At 36.7% G+C, this 18,007-nt stretch overlaps 1 protein-coding gene across 1 annotated transcript in view; it reads left to right on the top strand.

The window, feature by feature from the left end:
* LOC121420611 overlaps positions 1–18,007 on the top strand; it is a gene marked incomplete at its 3' end in the record, with an annotated part of 159,523 nt that overhangs the window by 40,838 nt on the left and 100,678 nt on the right. The window contains exons 44-62 of the mRNA XM_041615273.1: positions 228–365; positions 1,568–1,666; positions 2,064–2,222; positions 2,649–2,789; positions 3,404–3,556; positions 3,997–4,137; positions 4,635–4,733; positions 5,615–5,719; positions 7,906–8,058; positions 8,646–8,786; positions 10,376–10,474; positions 11,806–11,904; positions 12,191–12,328; positions 12,774–12,923; positions 13,734–13,832; positions 14,271–14,423; positions 15,269–15,406; positions 16,342–16,440; positions 17,471–17,623. Of these exons, the coding sequence (XP_041471207.1) occupies positions 228–365; positions 1,568–1,666; positions 2,064–2,222; positions 2,649–2,789; positions 3,404–3,556; positions 3,997–4,137; positions 4,635–4,733; positions 5,615–5,719; positions 7,906–8,058; positions 8,646–8,786; positions 10,376–10,474; positions 11,806–11,904; positions 12,191–12,328; positions 12,774–12,923; positions 13,734–13,832; positions 14,271–14,423; positions 15,269–15,406; positions 16,342–16,440; positions 17,471–17,623 (2,457 nt within the window). The remainder of the gene's footprint in view (positions 1–227; positions 366–1,567; positions 1,667–2,063; positions 2,223–2,648; positions 2,790–3,403; positions 3,557–3,996; positions 4,138–4,634; positions 4,734–5,614; positions 5,720–7,905; positions 8,059–8,645; positions 8,787–10,375; positions 10,475–11,805; positions 11,905–12,190; positions 12,329–12,773; positions 12,924–13,733; positions 13,833–14,270; positions 14,424–15,268; positions 15,407–16,341; positions 16,441–17,470; positions 17,624–18,007) is intronic.

The following is an 18,007-nucleotide window of genomic DNA, read 5'->3' as shown; positions in this document are numbered from 1 at the left end:
AAAAGTGGCATTTGATTTTCATTGTCCACAGGTAATGAGACAGTTTACATGGACTACCCTATGCCAGGAGCTACCTCACTGAACTTTGAAGAATTGAATCTAAAATCTTCCTTTGTTTTCATTCAAATGTTAGTTGAAGTCTCTAGAGAAAAGCCCTACTTAGGTTAAAATCAATATGTGTTCTTGCATTGATTCCTTAGAAAGGGGCATTTTTTTATTGTTCCCAGGTAATGAGAGAGTGTACGTGGACTACCCTACACCAGGAGCCACCCGACTGAACTTTGAAGCATTGAGCCTCCAGGATGCAGGAAGCTACACCTGTCAAACGGGGCCTCTCACGACCATCTATGAGATTGATATTCAAGGTATGAGAAAAGTCACTTTGTAACCAGCACTTGCCCAAGTTACACAATAAAAAATGGTTGGTTGTTTGGGAGATTGATGTACAAGTTGAAATTGTAATGAATTATACACTCCATTCGACTCATTCCTTCATTCCTCAAATATTTTTGTTATACTTCAAATGTCACCATTCGTATAATATTTCACATTTGTCATGTTGGTGATCTGTAGAGTTTTAAATCTTGTTTTTTTTCCAGGAAAACTTGTTGCAATATAGAAACCAGTGTCCTTTCTTTTCTGATGGATAACTTTCAATTCTTTCATATTTACCACCTTTTTAGACAAATGAGTGTCTGCGCATGTTAACTAATGTTGATTATCTGTGTGAATTTGGTACTTTGACAAAAAAAAAAATGGCTCATCGGTCCCATCCTTGGGCTCATAACACAATGTTTATTGATTTATCGTAGAGATGAGTTGTACAATTGATCATACACAGTAATCAATGCAATCAATTGTAGGAATCAACGTCACAATCAATCCTTAAAGGAGAAGTCCACCCCAACAAAAAATTGGTTTGAATAAAAAGAGAAAAATTCAACAAGCATAACACTGAAAATTTCATAAAAATCGGATGTAAAATAAGAAAGGTATGACATTTTAAAGTTTCGCTTCATTTCACAAAACAGTTATATGCACATCTTGCTCGGTATGCAAATGAGGGAACTGATGATATCACTATTTATTTTGTATTTTATTATATGAAATATGAAATATTTTGATTTTCTCCTCATTGTCACGTGAAATGAAGTTTCATTCCTCCCTGAACACGTGGAATTCCATTATTTTAACATTTTGTGCTTCAGGCAAGGAGGTCCTTATCATCAAAGTCGTAAAAATTGAAATATTGTATAATTCAAACAATAAAAAACAAAAGAAATAGTGAGTGGGTGACGTCATCGACTTTCTCATTTGGATGTAACCGGTTCGTTCATAATAAATATTTTGTTAAAAATAAGTGAAACTTTGAAATGTCATTGCATTCTTATCTCACATCCGATTTTGATGAAATTTTCAGCATTGTGCTTGTCTGATTTTTCTCTATTGATTCAAATCAACATTTTTCTGAAGTGGACTTGACCTTTAAGCTTTGTGTTACGGGGCCCTGGATTGGTTTTGGTACCTGTATCTGATTGGTCTATACTTAATTCCTCTTCTCTTTCAGGTAATGAATGTGTGGAACCTTGTCTGAATGGAGGAACTTGTACATCTGGAAGATGCCTCTGTCCCAATGGCTACAGAGGGCCACAGTGCAGAATCCATGGTAAAGAAATGTTACTTTTATGATGAATATCTTTCATCCACGTGTATTTGCCTGATGTTTACCTCCTATAAAGGAAAAAGATATTGTAAATGTGTGTACTACTTTTATCAGGGGCAAATTTGGTTGGAACAGAACCTAATACTTTTGACTAGTGTATACCAAACTGACTATGCATTTACGGTGTCAAATATCAGTTGCTTGGGTAGAATATTTGTAAGAATGGATTTTTACATAGTTGTTTGAATGGTGAAATCAATGTGGACTGAAGCAATCAAAAGACTGCCCACTCAAGAATGTCTGTTCAAGCATGTGTACGTACATAGTATACTGTTCCTTTATACTTCTTAGTTGGTTTACTGTAATGACTTATTAATCCTCTCTTTTTGTTAAAATTCAGATGCGAATGCATATGTGATCCGAGTCATACCTGTGGACCATACGATTCCTGTAGTGGGGGAGCAGCTAAGAGTCGTTTGTGAGGTGTCTGCTGATAGCCCGTATGGTGCTCCTAAATGGATTGATCCCCAGGGCGATGAAGTCATGAGTTTCGCTCCAGGTAGGAGGGATCTATGTATGCCGCCATATTTATTAGTTACAGAGATTGTTCTTTGTAAACTAAAATTTGTTTTTCACAAATAAACAAGAATTAGAATAGCGGCAACGACAACAAATGATTTTCCAGTCCTGTGATAAAATTAATGAAGATTTGTACGTTTTCAGGGTATTCAGGCAATGTATATACTTACCCTATGATTTTTTTTTACAGATAGTAGGTGTGCTGTTTTTCAAAGATAACCAAATCATAACCACCCCCCCCCACCAAAAAGGTGCTTTTCAAACTCTTATTGCATAGATGCTGATGTTTCCACCACATGTTTAAAATTAAAGTAAGAAACTAACAAATGGTATCCAAAACTTTATAGCAAACTTATAAAGCGTTCTCATTGCATAAATACTGATAAGATTTTCATTACATTTTCAGGTCCTTTGGGCAATGTATATACAGAAACACCTACTTCGCTGTCAAGAGAACTGGTATTCACCAGTCTGACGGAGTCTGATGGAGGCATGTATTCGTGTGTCGCTGGTCCATTGATGTTCAACCATACAGTCATTGTACATGGTAAGCTAGAATGCAATTTACAGGATAAATATCAACTTTCTGAATCCCTCTTTATTTTTTACTTAATTTTATTTTCTATTCGTACATGGTGAAATTTTATCTCATCAATAATTAATCAGTTATCCTTTCTTCCCAATTTATTTTCGACCATTTTCTTGCACCACCTATAATTATTTTGATCAACTGGAAAGATATGGCAATTGATTGGAGTATCATGAAGGTACATTATACAAAGAATTCTGCCATGAAACTGTATTTTCTACATTAAAAAAAAAAACTATGGCAATGCCGCTAGCCGTGAACTTCCAGTCAAATACATTTCTGGGACCTACCTTAAATTTGTTACCATGGTCTAGTTCATATGAAAAGAGTGTCATGCTCTCAAATTATTATGGCTGAAGTAGAATATGAAATGAAGAAAGAATGGAATCAAATGGTGGGGATGGGGGAGGGATGTATAAACATTTGTGATTGTTTTATAGAATTGACCAGAATTAAAAAGTATATTAATTAAAATTCCCCACCCACACTGCCAATAAGTTAGAAAATTGTCATTCCTACATACATTTTCTTCATTACAAAATATTTAAAATTTGTTATTCCTTTCTAACTAGGACCAAATATGATTGACATTGAAGAACCTGAGAGTCCAGTCTACAACATTGGTACCAATGTCTCCTTCGTCTGTCAGATCGCTGAGAACAGTCAGTATAGGAATCCTACCTGGATAAACCCAAGAGGGGACACTGTACAGCCATTGGATCAAGGTCAGTAATTTTCCATTTTTTTTTTACGCATCGCAAACTCTTGCTCCCTGTGGAGGAGACTTGTAGTAGTGGTTCTGACTCTCGCCTTGTAAACAGAGGGTCATGTGTTCGAATCCCACCGCGGTCTGGCGTCGTTTGGCAAGGTGTTAATCCACACTTTGCCACTCTCGACCCAAGTGCTAAATGGGTACCCGGTAGGATGTGAAAGCCATTGTAGCTTGTCCAGTACTGTGTGAGCCTCTCCGGCGACTGACTGGAATACTCCCCAGGGAGAGTAGGATGTGCACACTTTGTGTGCATGAATTATTTATTTTCATTTAATAATACAAATAAGCCTCCAAAGCAAAGAATATATATTGCTTGATGAGAAATAGCTGCAGCCAAAATCTAGCTTGTCTAGTATCATACTTTAAAAGTTATGTATTTTTTCTACTTGTTAGGAGGCATTGCCCGTCTTCACACCATCCAAACCTCAGCGTCTTCGTCAACGCTAAATCTTGTGGGCGTGTCCCCTCTGGATGCAGGGACGTACAAGTGCGTCGTTGGAGACTTCCAATCGTCAGTCAACGTCATTGTCAACAGTGAGTATCACAAGCATGTCATGTTGGGCAAGTTTATCAAATGTTTGTGCCGAGCCTTTAGCAGGACCCCTGCTATTAGGAGGCTATGCATCTTTTGATTACAGCTTTCCTGCAGTCTCCATTATTTTTTCCAAAGGTTACTGATAATTTGTCATGAAAAGCTGTTTGCAGGATTTCTGCGAGAAAGGCCCCGCTCTGATTTTTTACAAGGTGCCGTACAGAATATGTATAATAATTGTAACAATAATAGTATTTCATTTTAAAATCAATTCACAGTATCAGCTGAACTGTATAAATCTTCTGTAGATAAATAAAAATGTGAAAACATAAATACAGCAAATGTCAGAGGAATATATTGTATTTCTTATTTTTTTACCAATTCACTGAGAAGTTTTAGAATGAAAAAACATGCAATGCATGCATGATATACCCAGAGTATTCCATTGATAATATTTTTGTGAAGTTTCAGACATTTTTTTCTTAATCTTTCACCATAGTTGAGGAATGTGAACCCCCTTGTCTGAACGGAGGAGAATGCATCAATCAAGAATGCGTTTGTCAGTTCCCTTTCACTGGACCAATGTGTGGACAGCTTGGTAAGTTTCAAAACCATATGTTCAAATGTAAGTGTAGGTTTAAATTCAATTATAAATATTTTTAAACCATTTGTTATAAAGTTTCTGGCATCTGTACCACCATACAAACCTTCAAATATCTCATTCTTAAAAAAGACAGTATGATGAAATATTTGTATTCGTATGAAAAATTTCTTTCATTTTTTAACTTTGTATTATTATCAAAGTAGTGTGTCCCAAGCAGTTAAATTTCATTTATATTAGTATCATTATTTATAACAAAATATAAGTATGAATTTAAGTACATTGATTTTTTGTCCAAACATAGCTGCAGATTCGGAAGTGTGGTTTAGAATAGACGCAGCACAGATATTTAAAGGTATAAGTTAACGTTATAGACAAGTAATTTAAAAAAGGGAGAGATGAAATAAATATGTACATGAATGCCTTTCTATCAACCTATAAACACTGAAACCAACAGAGAAAATCAAAAGAATTGCTTTTGATACATTATAATCGAAGATTTTGTGTAATTTCTATCTTGCTGATAATAATAGAACACATAATTGTATGTGCTGAAATTAAGATGTTGTTTCCGGACAATTTACATTTCACTTTTTGAAGCACTAAATAATGATATTCTGATGCGATTTTTTTCTGGGCTTTATTTTTGTAGCACAGACACATGTGTCTTTATATCACAGACACAGATGACAAGTGGGACCTTGCATCTTAGATTTTAAAAAATCAAATCAATGTTAGTCAATGCCTTCAATAGGTTGCATAACTATATTTTTAAGTGTCCCTGTATTTTTCATTTTGATGTGAATTGTTTCCTATTTATGGATTGATAGGTTGACAAGTATTTATGATTTCTATGATTCACTTTTTTTTCTCTGTAGCATCGATGAGGAGGTGCCTGAGACCATGTTTGAATGGAGCGGAGTGTGTAGATGGTGTATGCAACTGCCAATATGGATTCACTGGTCCACAGTGTAACCAGACAGGTAAATTAAGGCTACAGCACACCTTACTACTGTTCACGATCTGATTTTGGAACAAATCGCATTTTGCTCATTTTCTTAAAATGTGAATGGAGCATGTCATTTTATTTGAGGTTTAAATTGATTTAAAGAACATTTCTATAACCATTTTGAAAGATTGCAAGCCTTTATTTTGGAGTAAAGGCCAAATTAGTTTCAAATCGTAGCCAATTATGAATGATTTCAGAGCCAAATGAGCTGAAATATGATATATCTACCGTCAGTGATTTGTGAAACATTGGCTATCCATACTTAAACCATAAATTTAAACCTGAGTTTAAGTTAAACCCGACTTCAGAATACTGGCCAAAGTCTTTCTGAATAGAAACTGAAATTGAATTCATATGTATTAAAATGAACAGAGCTCCGCAGGAGCCAAGTTGCATTGGATTGAAATGCATGGAGTGTAGAATAAATTCAAATGAGTAAAAATGAAATAGCAGAAATGGCTCTGCCCCTACAGAAATTTAAGCATCCGCATGCTCGTAACTAGCATGCGACTAGTAGGGCGCTCGCTTAATAAGCGAGTGCACGCTAGCGAACAGTCCCATCTCACTAAAACAGAGTTGCTAATTTTCCGGATTTTTCCGGAATTCCGGATTTTTTCCTTTGCTGAAAAATATTCCGGGAAAAAAAATCGATTGTCAAAGTGAAATCTGTAAAAATTTCCCCTCCAAATCTTGTCACGGAGTTCGCTACAGAGGGCGCAATTTCAATTTTGGATGGCCAATTTGCGCAGACGGAAAATTATTAGCGTTGTGCGCAGCATGAAGTTTAGCTGGTACTGTACTTGCACGGTACGCGCGAGCAATACATTGTAGCAGTTGCAAACGCCGCCCTATACCCTGCAGGGATACGGGTGTCAGCGCTATCCCAGTCGGGCGATCGCCCGGTAGAACCGCTCGAAGCACGGCCCGGTGTGGCTGCAATTGCCTGCTGCTGCGTGAGTGATTGGTTGTCTGCCGCGGGATTTCAGCTGAAAACCTATTTGCTACCATGAAATATGTGTTCTCTGGTGCGTATTCATCAATTCATATGTGTGAACTATCCATCATTTTGATAGAAATTGTGATTTATGGATTTTCAATAGTATAGGATTGTCTTGTTGATGAGTACAGTGAGTGAAAAAGGGCACCCCAGCTGCTAGTGCTACATACACCCGTCCCGAGTCGCACCCATTGGCCGCAGCATATTAACCCGCAGCAGGTTAACCCGTACCGTAATGAGTACGGGTTACATGATTTTTTTTTTTGAGCACCTTTCTTGCCTATGATATGAAGTTTATTATGTCATTAATTATTTGTTATGTACTACTGTAGATTAATGATTTCAGCCCTCTAAAGAATAAGAAAATGTTCCAGCTTCAGGGGGCTTCGCCCTTGACCCCGCCAGGGGCCCTGGGCGGGCCCCTGGACCCCCGGCCTGGGTTTTCAGGATTTTTTTGAGCTATCAGTTAGCATCTCTGCTAAAAGATCGCTTAACTATTACTCTGCACTCATATTACACGCTTATTAAGCTAGCCGCATGCTAGTTACTAGCATGCCGCAAGCTTGAAAATTTCTGTGGGGTGAAATGTGTGTAAAAGCTGTTGTGCTGCTTTACTGTAGAGCAAAGTGCAATAATTATGATATAATTGCTACATGTATGATCTTCCTGTAGATGAAAGTATTGAAGAAGCCAGTGGAGGTCAGGATTAGGAGAGCTGGGTTGAGGTTGTATGGTTGGGGGGAGGGGATGGGATTGGGCATGATAGACAAAGGGAACAAGAGTAATTGTTGTAAAGTATGGGATAGATCTTGGCCCCGTCTTGCAAAGAGTTAAGTTTGATCCAATCAATCGTAACTCTTTGGAAATCCATCAGTGTCATAGTATTTTCTACAGGAAATTTGCAAAATATCCTTAGTAAACCAAAGTAGAACACACCAAATTGTCAAGAAATCAATGAATTTATGGATATACATTCATATCTAATTTTAATTTTGAACAAACATGAATTTTAGATGTTGACTTTGCTGGCTTTCTATAGTTATGATTGGTTGGATCAATCGCAACTCTTTGTAAGACTGGGCCCTAGTCTTGTAACATTCACATGAATGAAACTTCTTTTGAACATTCACTCTAATACTATTACTTGTATGATATTCTTTTAGATGAAGGTATTGTTCGGGTGAGGATCCCGGATCAGGATAATCCAATCCTCGGTGCGGATGTAAGCTACATCTGTGAGGTACCTCAGGATAATCCCTATGGATCGCCAATCTGGATTAACCCAGAGGGACAGCAAATCCAACCCATGGCATTGGGTAAGTTGTCTTGCAATTGTGCAGTTCTTCTGCCTATGTAAATCTTTTGATTCCATGAAAGATTTGATCCAAGCCTTTTGTCATGTTGTATCCTTGAATTTGTGTTTAATGAAATTCTTATTGTCTCTGGGAAACAAGTTATAATTTGAATCATGCAAACGCACATCCCAAGGTTTTTATACCACATTGTGTATGTGGTCATTTGTGGGGAGTAGTTTGGCATCAATTTTCTGTAGCAATGTGCCAGCAACAGGTTCATCGGGTAGAAGATATTTAAAATAAATGTTTCAAAAGGTCTCTAGGCATCATGCTATTTTTTTTATGGCCTGCATGAAAGTGTTGTATTGACCCAATGACTGGGACTCGCACCATCATTCTTTCCCTCAATTGCTTACCAATGAATATTTAATCCTACTTTTATTAGAAGACAGCATGAAACTCCACCTTCTCCTCCCCGAAAGACCTGGCAATAAAAAAGTGAAGCTTTATCAAGGACCAGTGCATTACCTTTGTCTTGGATCAGGGTTGACTGTTATCAGACCCCTGTTTCACCCGCAATTGTATCTTCCTTTCTCTTTGAATTTCAGGTGGTAATGTTCACATGAAGACTGAGCAGATATCCCAGTATGCAACACGTCTCTTCATCATGGACATTCAGTTTGAGGATGAAGGGCAGTACATCTGTGCTGTAGGACCTCTTAGAAGACTCTTCAACATCATGGTAGATGGTAAGGTTGAATGTTTCACATTTAAAATGTAAAGTCTGGTAATGGTAACAACATAAAATTAAATGTTCACTGATTTGAACAAACTTTCACAGAATAATACAGAACTTTAAATAAATTATATTGCCAAACGATTTTTCAGGAGAAATTGTAATTCCAGAGTAATGAGCAAACAACGATCAAATTGGGGACCAACACGTTGTTAGGTACAGCTGGACAAGTGACCATGATTTCAAGCAAACCTATTTATTTTCATTTTTCAACCATTTCCTATCGAAAGTAGATTTCTATACCAGACCTCAAACTTATCCTTAATCTGCTATTTATCAGATAGCAAAGAATTCCTGTGTTGGCATAGATTTGAAACAGTCCTAATCATTGATGATGTCGATCGGTGTGCAAAGTGAAAATAAAGAGAGTAATATGTTTTGTCACTTTTGGTGTAGTGCAGTTCGTCTGTGCTGTAGGATCTTGTAGAAGTCTGATCGGCGTTGCTAAGATTCTGGCAAATGCTTCACACATTTGATCCTCCAATCCACACATAGTAGGAAAGATGAATTCTGTCATTCTAATAGGCTTGCACAGAGATAACTCTGTTCAAGGATGCAACTAAAGGACTACTTGGTAGATCGACTTCAAATTTAGTCCAAGTGTGCATATATGAGTGTTGATGGTCTTATTATTTCCGGGGGGACAAAGGTAAAAGTTAAGTAGGCTTTGTACATGGACTATCCTGTACATGGAGGCAACTCACTGTCGAACTATTTGAAGAATTGACTTCAAATTCAGTCAAAGTAATGCATATAAGAGTGATGGTGGTCTTATTAGCTTAGGGGTACAGAAGCAAAAGAACAAAGGTCACAGGGGTCATGATATACATTGAAGTAAGGGAATCACCCACATTTAGTATGTTTGAAGCACACCTTAAGGCTTGTGTATAGTCTTGGTAAATCCACCAAAATGCACCTATCACTATTCCAATTCATTGCTAGCTAATATGAATGGATATGCCCTATAACAGTTATGATGTGGAGGATATGAAATGAAAATGTGTTTTACAGGATAAATTTTTGCAATTTTACATGGAAATTTAACTTGATCGGGTCACCCGATCAAATTAAAATATCTGTGTGTTTTTGTCTTTCAATTAAATCCTATTCCAAATCATGGAATGGGCTGAAACTTTCAAGATATGTTCTTTGTCTGTAACTTTTGGATATCTAATCACTTAATTTATAAGATAAGTGCTTGAATGCCCATTTTTTAAATTTAAAACAAGCATCGCCGAGAGAGGGCGCTATATATCCAAGATTTGAATATTTGAAATTTTCTCAGAGAAGTGCAGTTGGAAAAATATCTAATGGTCTCTACGCTTCAGTAAGACTGTCATATTAGATGATATTCGATTATCAATCACATTATTGACCCTTTACCAAAGCTATACACAGGCTTTAAGGTTTATCTTTTCAGTAATACTCTAGAATATGTGTCATTCACCTTGTTATACTTAGCAGAATATATCATCACAGTAGCTGCGCAATATCAACGCTCTTTTATTATCCTTTTAATGTCCTTTTTTCCCATTTTTTCAGAGGTCGCATGTATCCCACAGTGTCTCAATGGAGGAACCTGCCTCATGGGCAAGTGTTATTGTCGAGATGGCTTCACTGGACCAGCTTGTCTACAGAGAAGTAAGATTTTTATAGATATTTATTTTTTTAGTGATGAGACAAGAGCTCATAAAATAATCAATCCTATATGGCATGCATAGTCCAAAACAATATGGTGTTTTACATGATGGCTTCACAGGACCAGCTTGTCTACAGAGAAGTAAGATTTTTATAAATATTTCTTTTTTAGTGATGAGACGAGAGCTCACAAAACAACAGATCCTTCATGGCATGTATAGTCCAAACCAATATGGTGCTTTACATGGAAAGTATTTCTTTTTGATGTGTAGAATAAAAGTGACCAATGCTTTTCAAATAGTAGCATCCCAGACATTCCTGTTTGTTCTGTAGGATATTAGTGTCAAGATCCCTTCAAACTATATCCCATTACAATCGTGTGTGGTCCAATGCATATGTCTCCATTTCTTTTACCATTTTTGTCTCACCTGCGAAGCAGAGTGAGACTATAGGCGCCGCTTTTCCGGCGGCGGCGGCAACATCAAATCTTAACCTGAGGTTAAGTTTTTGAAATGTCATCATAACTTAGAAAATATATGGACCTAGTTCATGAAACTTACACATAAGGTTAATCAAGTATCACTGAACATCCTGCATGAGTTTCACGTCACATGACCAAGGTCAAAGGTCATTTAGGGTCAATGAACTTTGGCCGAATTGGGGATATCTGTTGAATTCCCATCATAACTTTAAAAGTTTATGGATCTGATTCATGAAACTTGGACATAATAGTAATCAAGCATCACTGAATATTTTGTGCAAGTTTCAGGTCTCATGATTAAGGTCAAAGGTCATTTAGGGTCAATGAACTTTGGCCGAATCGGGGGTATCTGTTGAATTACCATCAAAACTTTGAAAGTTTATTAGTCTAGTTCACTAAACTTGGACATATGAGTAATCAAATATCACCAAACATCCTGTGCGCGTTTCAGGTCACATGACCAAGGTCAAAGGTCAATGAACTTTGGCCGAATTGGGTGTATCTGTTGAATTACCATCAAAACTTAGAAAGTTTATGGATCTGATTCATGAAACTTGTACATAAGAGTAATCAAGTATCACTGAACATCCTGTGCGAGTTTCAGGTCACATGATCAAGGTCAAAGGTCATGTAAGGTCAATGAACTTTGGCCATGTTGGATTTTTTTGTTGAATAACCATCATATCTCTGTAAGTTTATTGGTCTCGTTCATAAAAAGTGGACATAAGAGTAACCATGTATCACTGAACATCTTGTGCGAGTTAGAGTAGTATTCAAAGTCAGCAATGCTGCTATATTGAACCGCGTGATGCAGGTGAGACGGCCAGAGGCATTCCACTTGTTTCTTTTACAGTTCTCATTTGTGACCCACCCTGCTTGAATGGTGGGATGTGCCTTGCTGGAGCCTGTAACTGCCCTGATGGATACGGAGGGGAAGCTTGTGAAATGCCAGGTTAGAAACTATGTAGAATCTTACCCTTGTGGGATGGTTGCAGAAACATGAAGAATTTATTATTTATCTTTATCACCCAACATATGAATCTTTTGATTTTATATAGAATGTTGAAATTGAAAAATTTGTAAGTTGTTTTGGCAAATCCATATAATAATCATTTTTTTTATTTTTTTTTTTTACCTTTGTTAATGAAAACCCTACTTGTGGGCTTGCTGCAAGAGAGACAAAATTCAAAGGTGCGTAAGACTTTTCTAATGATATGTGTTTTGGTTTTCTTCATAAGGTGTGGATCTCACAATCGATGGCCCAGAGAATGTCATCATCATGGCGGGTGATGATCTCCGTCTTGTGTGTGAGGTCAATGACGATACCTACGGTAGTCCTATGTGGTTGGATTCGCAGGGAGACAAGGTGTCTGAAGGTATGTCTCTAGGAAGTTTCATTGGTTACTCTGTTTGTGGTTTTGGTCTTGATGAATGAATGAATATTTTGCATGATAGGGTGAAAAAATGGAGGGAGAGAGAGAGAGTGAAAGGAATGAAGATACAGTGATGATTATTTTATGCAAATGTATGTGAGAAAATAATGAAGATGGACAGATAGAAATTGCTGATAGAAATGTTACATGTATGTCCTCTGTTGGACTTGGAGGGAGAAAGTAATACGTGGAAAATGTAACAGAAATGAGTGTGTGAAATCTTGTGAAATCTGTTTTGTTGTTAAAAGAATTAAACCAACTTGTAAGACAAAACAACAAGAGGGAATGAAGCACGAAAATAGAGGGAAAAAGGAAAATGCGAAAGAAAATTGAAGTTTTTGTTTCTGCTGTTTTTATCAATGGTTCTGCAATTTATTTGTATCTTTAGGTACTCTTGATGAAGCCATTGGAACCTACCACCACACGCACCTAAAGACAGAACTGGTCATGTTCAATGCCCAGGCCTTTAACTCGGGAGATTATTCCTGCATGGTTGGTCCTTTCACAGAAAGCAGAACAGTACTTGTTGCAGGAGAAGGTAAGTTTAGATTTGTGATTGACTGCTTGTAATGATCGTAATATGTATCACTATGGTGATGATAATAATGATATTGATAATAATAATAGTGATGATAATGAAATTCATAATTGTATGAATAATAATGATGATAATGATATCAGTAGTTATAATAATGATGAATATAATAATTATAGATTACAAAAATTATTATGATAATAATAATTGTAATAAAAAATTAACATTATGATTATTTTGAGAATTGATAGTAATTGTGATGATAATAATGGTAATAATAATACTGAAGATGATAATAATAACTGAAAATAAAGATAAAAGTGGTGATCCTAATAACAGTAAAAATAATGATAATGATTGAACATCCCTTGTACTATGAAATTTCAAATAGCCCTGGTAGTCCTGATGTACTTCTAAAGTCTGTACATGAAACTTCTTAAACATTTTTGTCTCGATATTCAGGTTTTATTTAGACGTTTTTATGCTATGGTATCATGGCTTAAGTAGTATTTGAAGAGATTAAGAATGGAAAATAATAGGGGGTTCGATGTACACAAGATTAATTATTTTATGCAGTTGCTTCAGGATGTAATTAATTAATATTGTCTCCTCTGCTGGTCAGTACTAAAGTAGAGTCATCAATACCGGCAATATAGTATCTTTTTAGAAAATGTGCACTGTAAAACATGCAAAATTCAGCCTGTGGGCTGGTATGCAGTGTTATTTTTTTTTAAATAGAACCATTATTGAATTGGATTGAATGGATGTTATTTTACTCTTTGTCACTTTTGCCTCTTTTTATGTTTCTCACAGAACCTGACTGTATCCCAGTGTGTAGGAATGGTGGGGACTGTGTGAACGGGGTCTGTCAGTGTACATCAGACTGGCTTGGTACCGAATGTAAAGTACCTGGTAAGTAGTGGTAGAGTTCACACTGCTGCAATACTTTGTACAAATTATTTAATTTTATTAGCATGTCTAGTGGCATTCAAAGTTGAAGATGATGAAAATAAAAACAAAACTTATCATGATAGTGTACATGTAGTACCGAGGTTAGCCAAGTAACAAAACACAAAAAATCTATTCTTAGTACATGAAAGCCAGTCTGTTTAGTTTTCTAGTTGTTTTAATAAATATACCTTACATGAACATTTTACAGTACAATAAAGTGTGAAAGAACAAATTTGTGAGTTATGGACTTAAATATGTCTACACTTGCACAAATAAAACCGCATCAACAGGACATGTGTTCTTCAACAAAAAGAATTGAAATAAAAAAGAATCACACGTACGTGTGGTACCAACAAAAAATCAAAGGCTAAAATGAAATTCATCATTTTTTTCATCCAGCTAATGGTTACATTTCAATAACCCCTGACCCTGAGCTTCAACCGACACCAGGATCAGAGATCAGATACCTGTGTGCCGTCCAGGAAGGAGATCATTTTGTGCAGCGCCCTCAATGGTTCCGCAATGGACAACTCATCCCTGCTCAGTTTGGTGGTAAGAGGCTCTTGTGAAATGCAAACTGGGCCCTGTCTTACAAAGATTAAATATTGATCTAATCAAGAAACTCTATGGGAATTAATCAGTGTCATAATTTTTTCGACAGGAAATTTGCAAAGTGTTCTTTGTAAACAAAGGAGAACACACCAAATTATCAAGAAATCAATTAATTTCTGGATATACATATACATTCATGTCTAGAATTTTGTTTAAAACAAACGTGCATTTTATATGTTGGCTCTGCTGGCTTTCCATAGTTGCGATTGATCGGATCAATCACAACTCATAAGACGGGCCCCTGGTATAATGACAGATCAATCATCTATAGCAATCAAATTTCTAGTGTACACCCAAACTTCTTCTTCACTGACTTATCAAGGCTTATTCTTTTCTATTCTTTTTGTTATTACGGATTCACTTGGACAGGGTATGGGTTAGAATTGTCCGCTGACTACAGTTATAATGTATTTAGTCAACTTCGTCCAGTGTCTATGAAACATTACTTCATCTCTGTATTAAAATCTTTGTTTGAGTTGATGTTGTGATATATGTTTCTGCCATATAAAATCCATAGGGTTATAGTAAAAGAATGATAGAGGTTCAGTTACATTTCAATTCATAAATAAACACCACAAATTCAAGAACTTAACTGGAGCACCTAACATGGACTTCAAGACCATGTTTATTGATGCTTCTGCTTTTGTTATTGTCTGATATTGATCTTAACTCTTTAGAATTTTTTGTATACATTGTATTATTCAAGTGAAAATTGTGAAAGAAAATAATATGTTAGATATTCTGATTACAACTATATCTTTATGTTATTTCCTGCTTTTTAACAGATGTGAGCAATGTCTTCGTGAATGTTTTGAACAACATGAGTTCTGAGCTTGTGATAAGAAACCTTGGAGAGACGGATCTTGGTGTTTACTACTGCACTGGGGGACCTGATGTGAAATATATCAATGTCAACTATGCTGGTTAGTAGGATTTTCATGGTTTATTATGGGTAAAAGCTATACACCTGTACCATACATTGAAGGGAGAGCAGGGGCCCGTTGCAGAAAGAGTTGCGTTTAAACGCAAGCCAAGAAATGAATCGCAAGTCCCAAATGCGTGCTGTTGATTGGTTGAAAATCAAGTTGCGCAAGATTTTTAGAGTTGCGCATGATTTTTAGAGTTGCGATTGATTGCAACTCTTTCTGCAACAGGCCCCTGTTGAGTGTTTCATTAAGCTATTTGTAAGATACAAATGACTTAACGCAAGACTGGTTGATTTAGGAACATGTAACAATCATGCGTAAAGTCGTGCGTAACTTTATGACAGCTTTATGAAACACCCACCTGGGGAGCGTTTCATCAATATTTTCATCCGACAAGTTGTCAGATCTCACATCTTTCCATGATTTTGATTGGCTGAGAGGCACTGTTCCTATGGTAACTGTCGGACGTTTTATCCGACAAGTCCTTTCATGAAACGCCCCCCTGGACTTTGTTTCCAAAAGACTTGTTACAATATTACAATTGCACAACGTCTGTAAAAGGTTTACCATCAGCTAATCAAATAATTTCAGTAGCTTAAACGGTTATTGCAAATTTCTGCAATTGCAGTTTATTTGTGAAATGGGTCCTTGGCTTTGCAGGTGTATTCTTTCATCCAACTAAACTTGGTCAACTGACCATGTGTTGTGCTGTCCCCATTACAGTCGAGAATCCCCCTTGTTTATTATATTTTCTTTTGTAAAGAGGTAATGGTCTGGCAATGTCAGAGGCTTATATTTCGGCTGCATGCAATCATGAATCCAGCTAGTTTATATAGTTTTTTTTTACATGATGTTCGGTTTTGGAGAGTATGTCATGGCTTTTGGAATACTATAAAATGAATTTATTTCTTTGCATTTTTATCTATGTGTAGAGATAGAATGCAATCCACCCTGTGAGAATGGAGGAACCTGTAACGATGGAGAATGCCAATGCCCTGAAGGTTTCAATGGACCTACGTGCTCAAGACAAGGTAACAGTTCCAGCATCAAATTAGAATGGCATATATGAATATAAGACCAAGCCAAGTCAATCCACTTGATGTAATACCAATTAGTTTTGATATAAAGGTGTATAAGTCTTAGTCTTGATAAGGTGTATTGTTTGCGAAGCAAGTATTCATATGAAAAAAAAAACAATACAAAGGCATTAGCCTTGAACTTAGTGATAGTTATCCCAAGTGAATATTATACAATTTAATGGTTGGACTGAGTGAAATTGGTGATTTTAGCCATGATGGTGTTAGACAATATGGCCCGTATTCTGAAGTTGGATTTAACTTAAACTCAGGTTAAAGTTGTGGTTTAAGTATGGAGAGCCAATTGTTACATAAATCACTAACAGTAGATATGTCATATTTTAGCTCATTTGGCATTTAAATCATTCATAATTGTCTTGGAAGTATAAATAGATGATTGTCTTCACCATCAATGAATCAGGAAAGAGCACAGTAAACATAAGAAACATACAACTTAATAAAGATTTTGACACATTTGGCTTCCCATAATCTTAGCACAGAGTTAGACCATGGTCTTACTTAAACCTGACTTCAGAATACGGGCCTATGAGTATTAGAACATCCTCTAGAAGATCAGGGACTGTTTCAAAAAGAGATATCTGTGACTAAGGGTCGCAACTAAATTTAATGTTCTATGCAGTATAAAAGGCATCACCACGTTGGTCAAATCATGCCAAAAGATTGCACAGATTGTGTGTCGTGTATCATGTGCATGTCAGCATTTAAGCTTGACTCTAAATTACACTTAATTACTTCTGAAACATGATCCAGGGGCCGTTGCAGAAAGAGTTGCAATCAAATGCTATTTAAAAATTCAAATGCAGCTAGACTTTCAACCAATGAAATGTGCGCATTGGGAACTTGCACTTGATTTCCTTGGTTTTAAAGGTAACTTGTGTAACTTTGCCCCAGTAGAGTATAAACCATAGCAGGCTGTTTTTTCCACCTTATAACATCCATAACATTCTACTTTTGTACGTTGCAGCTGAAGACTTCATTGTGATCACTGAACCTCAAGGTCAAATGTTAGAGGTCGGAGGCAATGCAACCTTCCTTTGTGAGGTTCCAGAAAGCAGTTCTTATGACCCGCCCCAGTGGCTTGATTCAAGTGGTCAACCTGTTTCCCCATATGGACTAGGTATGTGAGATTTGTTGATACATGTATCCCTTGTTTTGTAATAAATGTATTTTTGCTCATCAGTAGTTTGTCCGAAAGTATATTTGAGACCTTTCGTTTTCTGTGACGTGCCATGTGGACGTACGAGATTAAGGAATTTTGGGAGCACTGCGCATGCGCGAAGTAATCTGTGACGAGCCTTCTCGTTCACTGACCAAATCTGTGACTCGTATTTGAGGGTTTTGACGTTCGGTGTCATAGTGCTCGAACGAGCGCTAGTTCGTACATGATGACGTCATTCCAGCTTGGCAAAAATGAATGAAGCCGCATCAACACTCGAGTTTCGTTGATTCAGCAGGGCTGGTAAACTGCAAATTACTGCTTTTTACCAGCTTTTCCATTACA

The sequence above is a fragment of the Lytechinus variegatus genome, chromosome 8 (genome assembly GCF_018143015.1).
Source record: "Lytechinus variegatus isolate NC3 chromosome 8, Lvar_3.0, whole genome shotgun sequence".
NCBI classification, from domain to species: Eukaryota; Metazoa; Echinodermata; class Echinoidea; order Temnopleuroida; family Toxopneustidae; genus Lytechinus; species Lytechinus variegatus.
The sequence above is the reverse complement of the archived record's forward strand: the minus strand, read 5'-3'. Positions and strand labels throughout refer to the sequence as shown.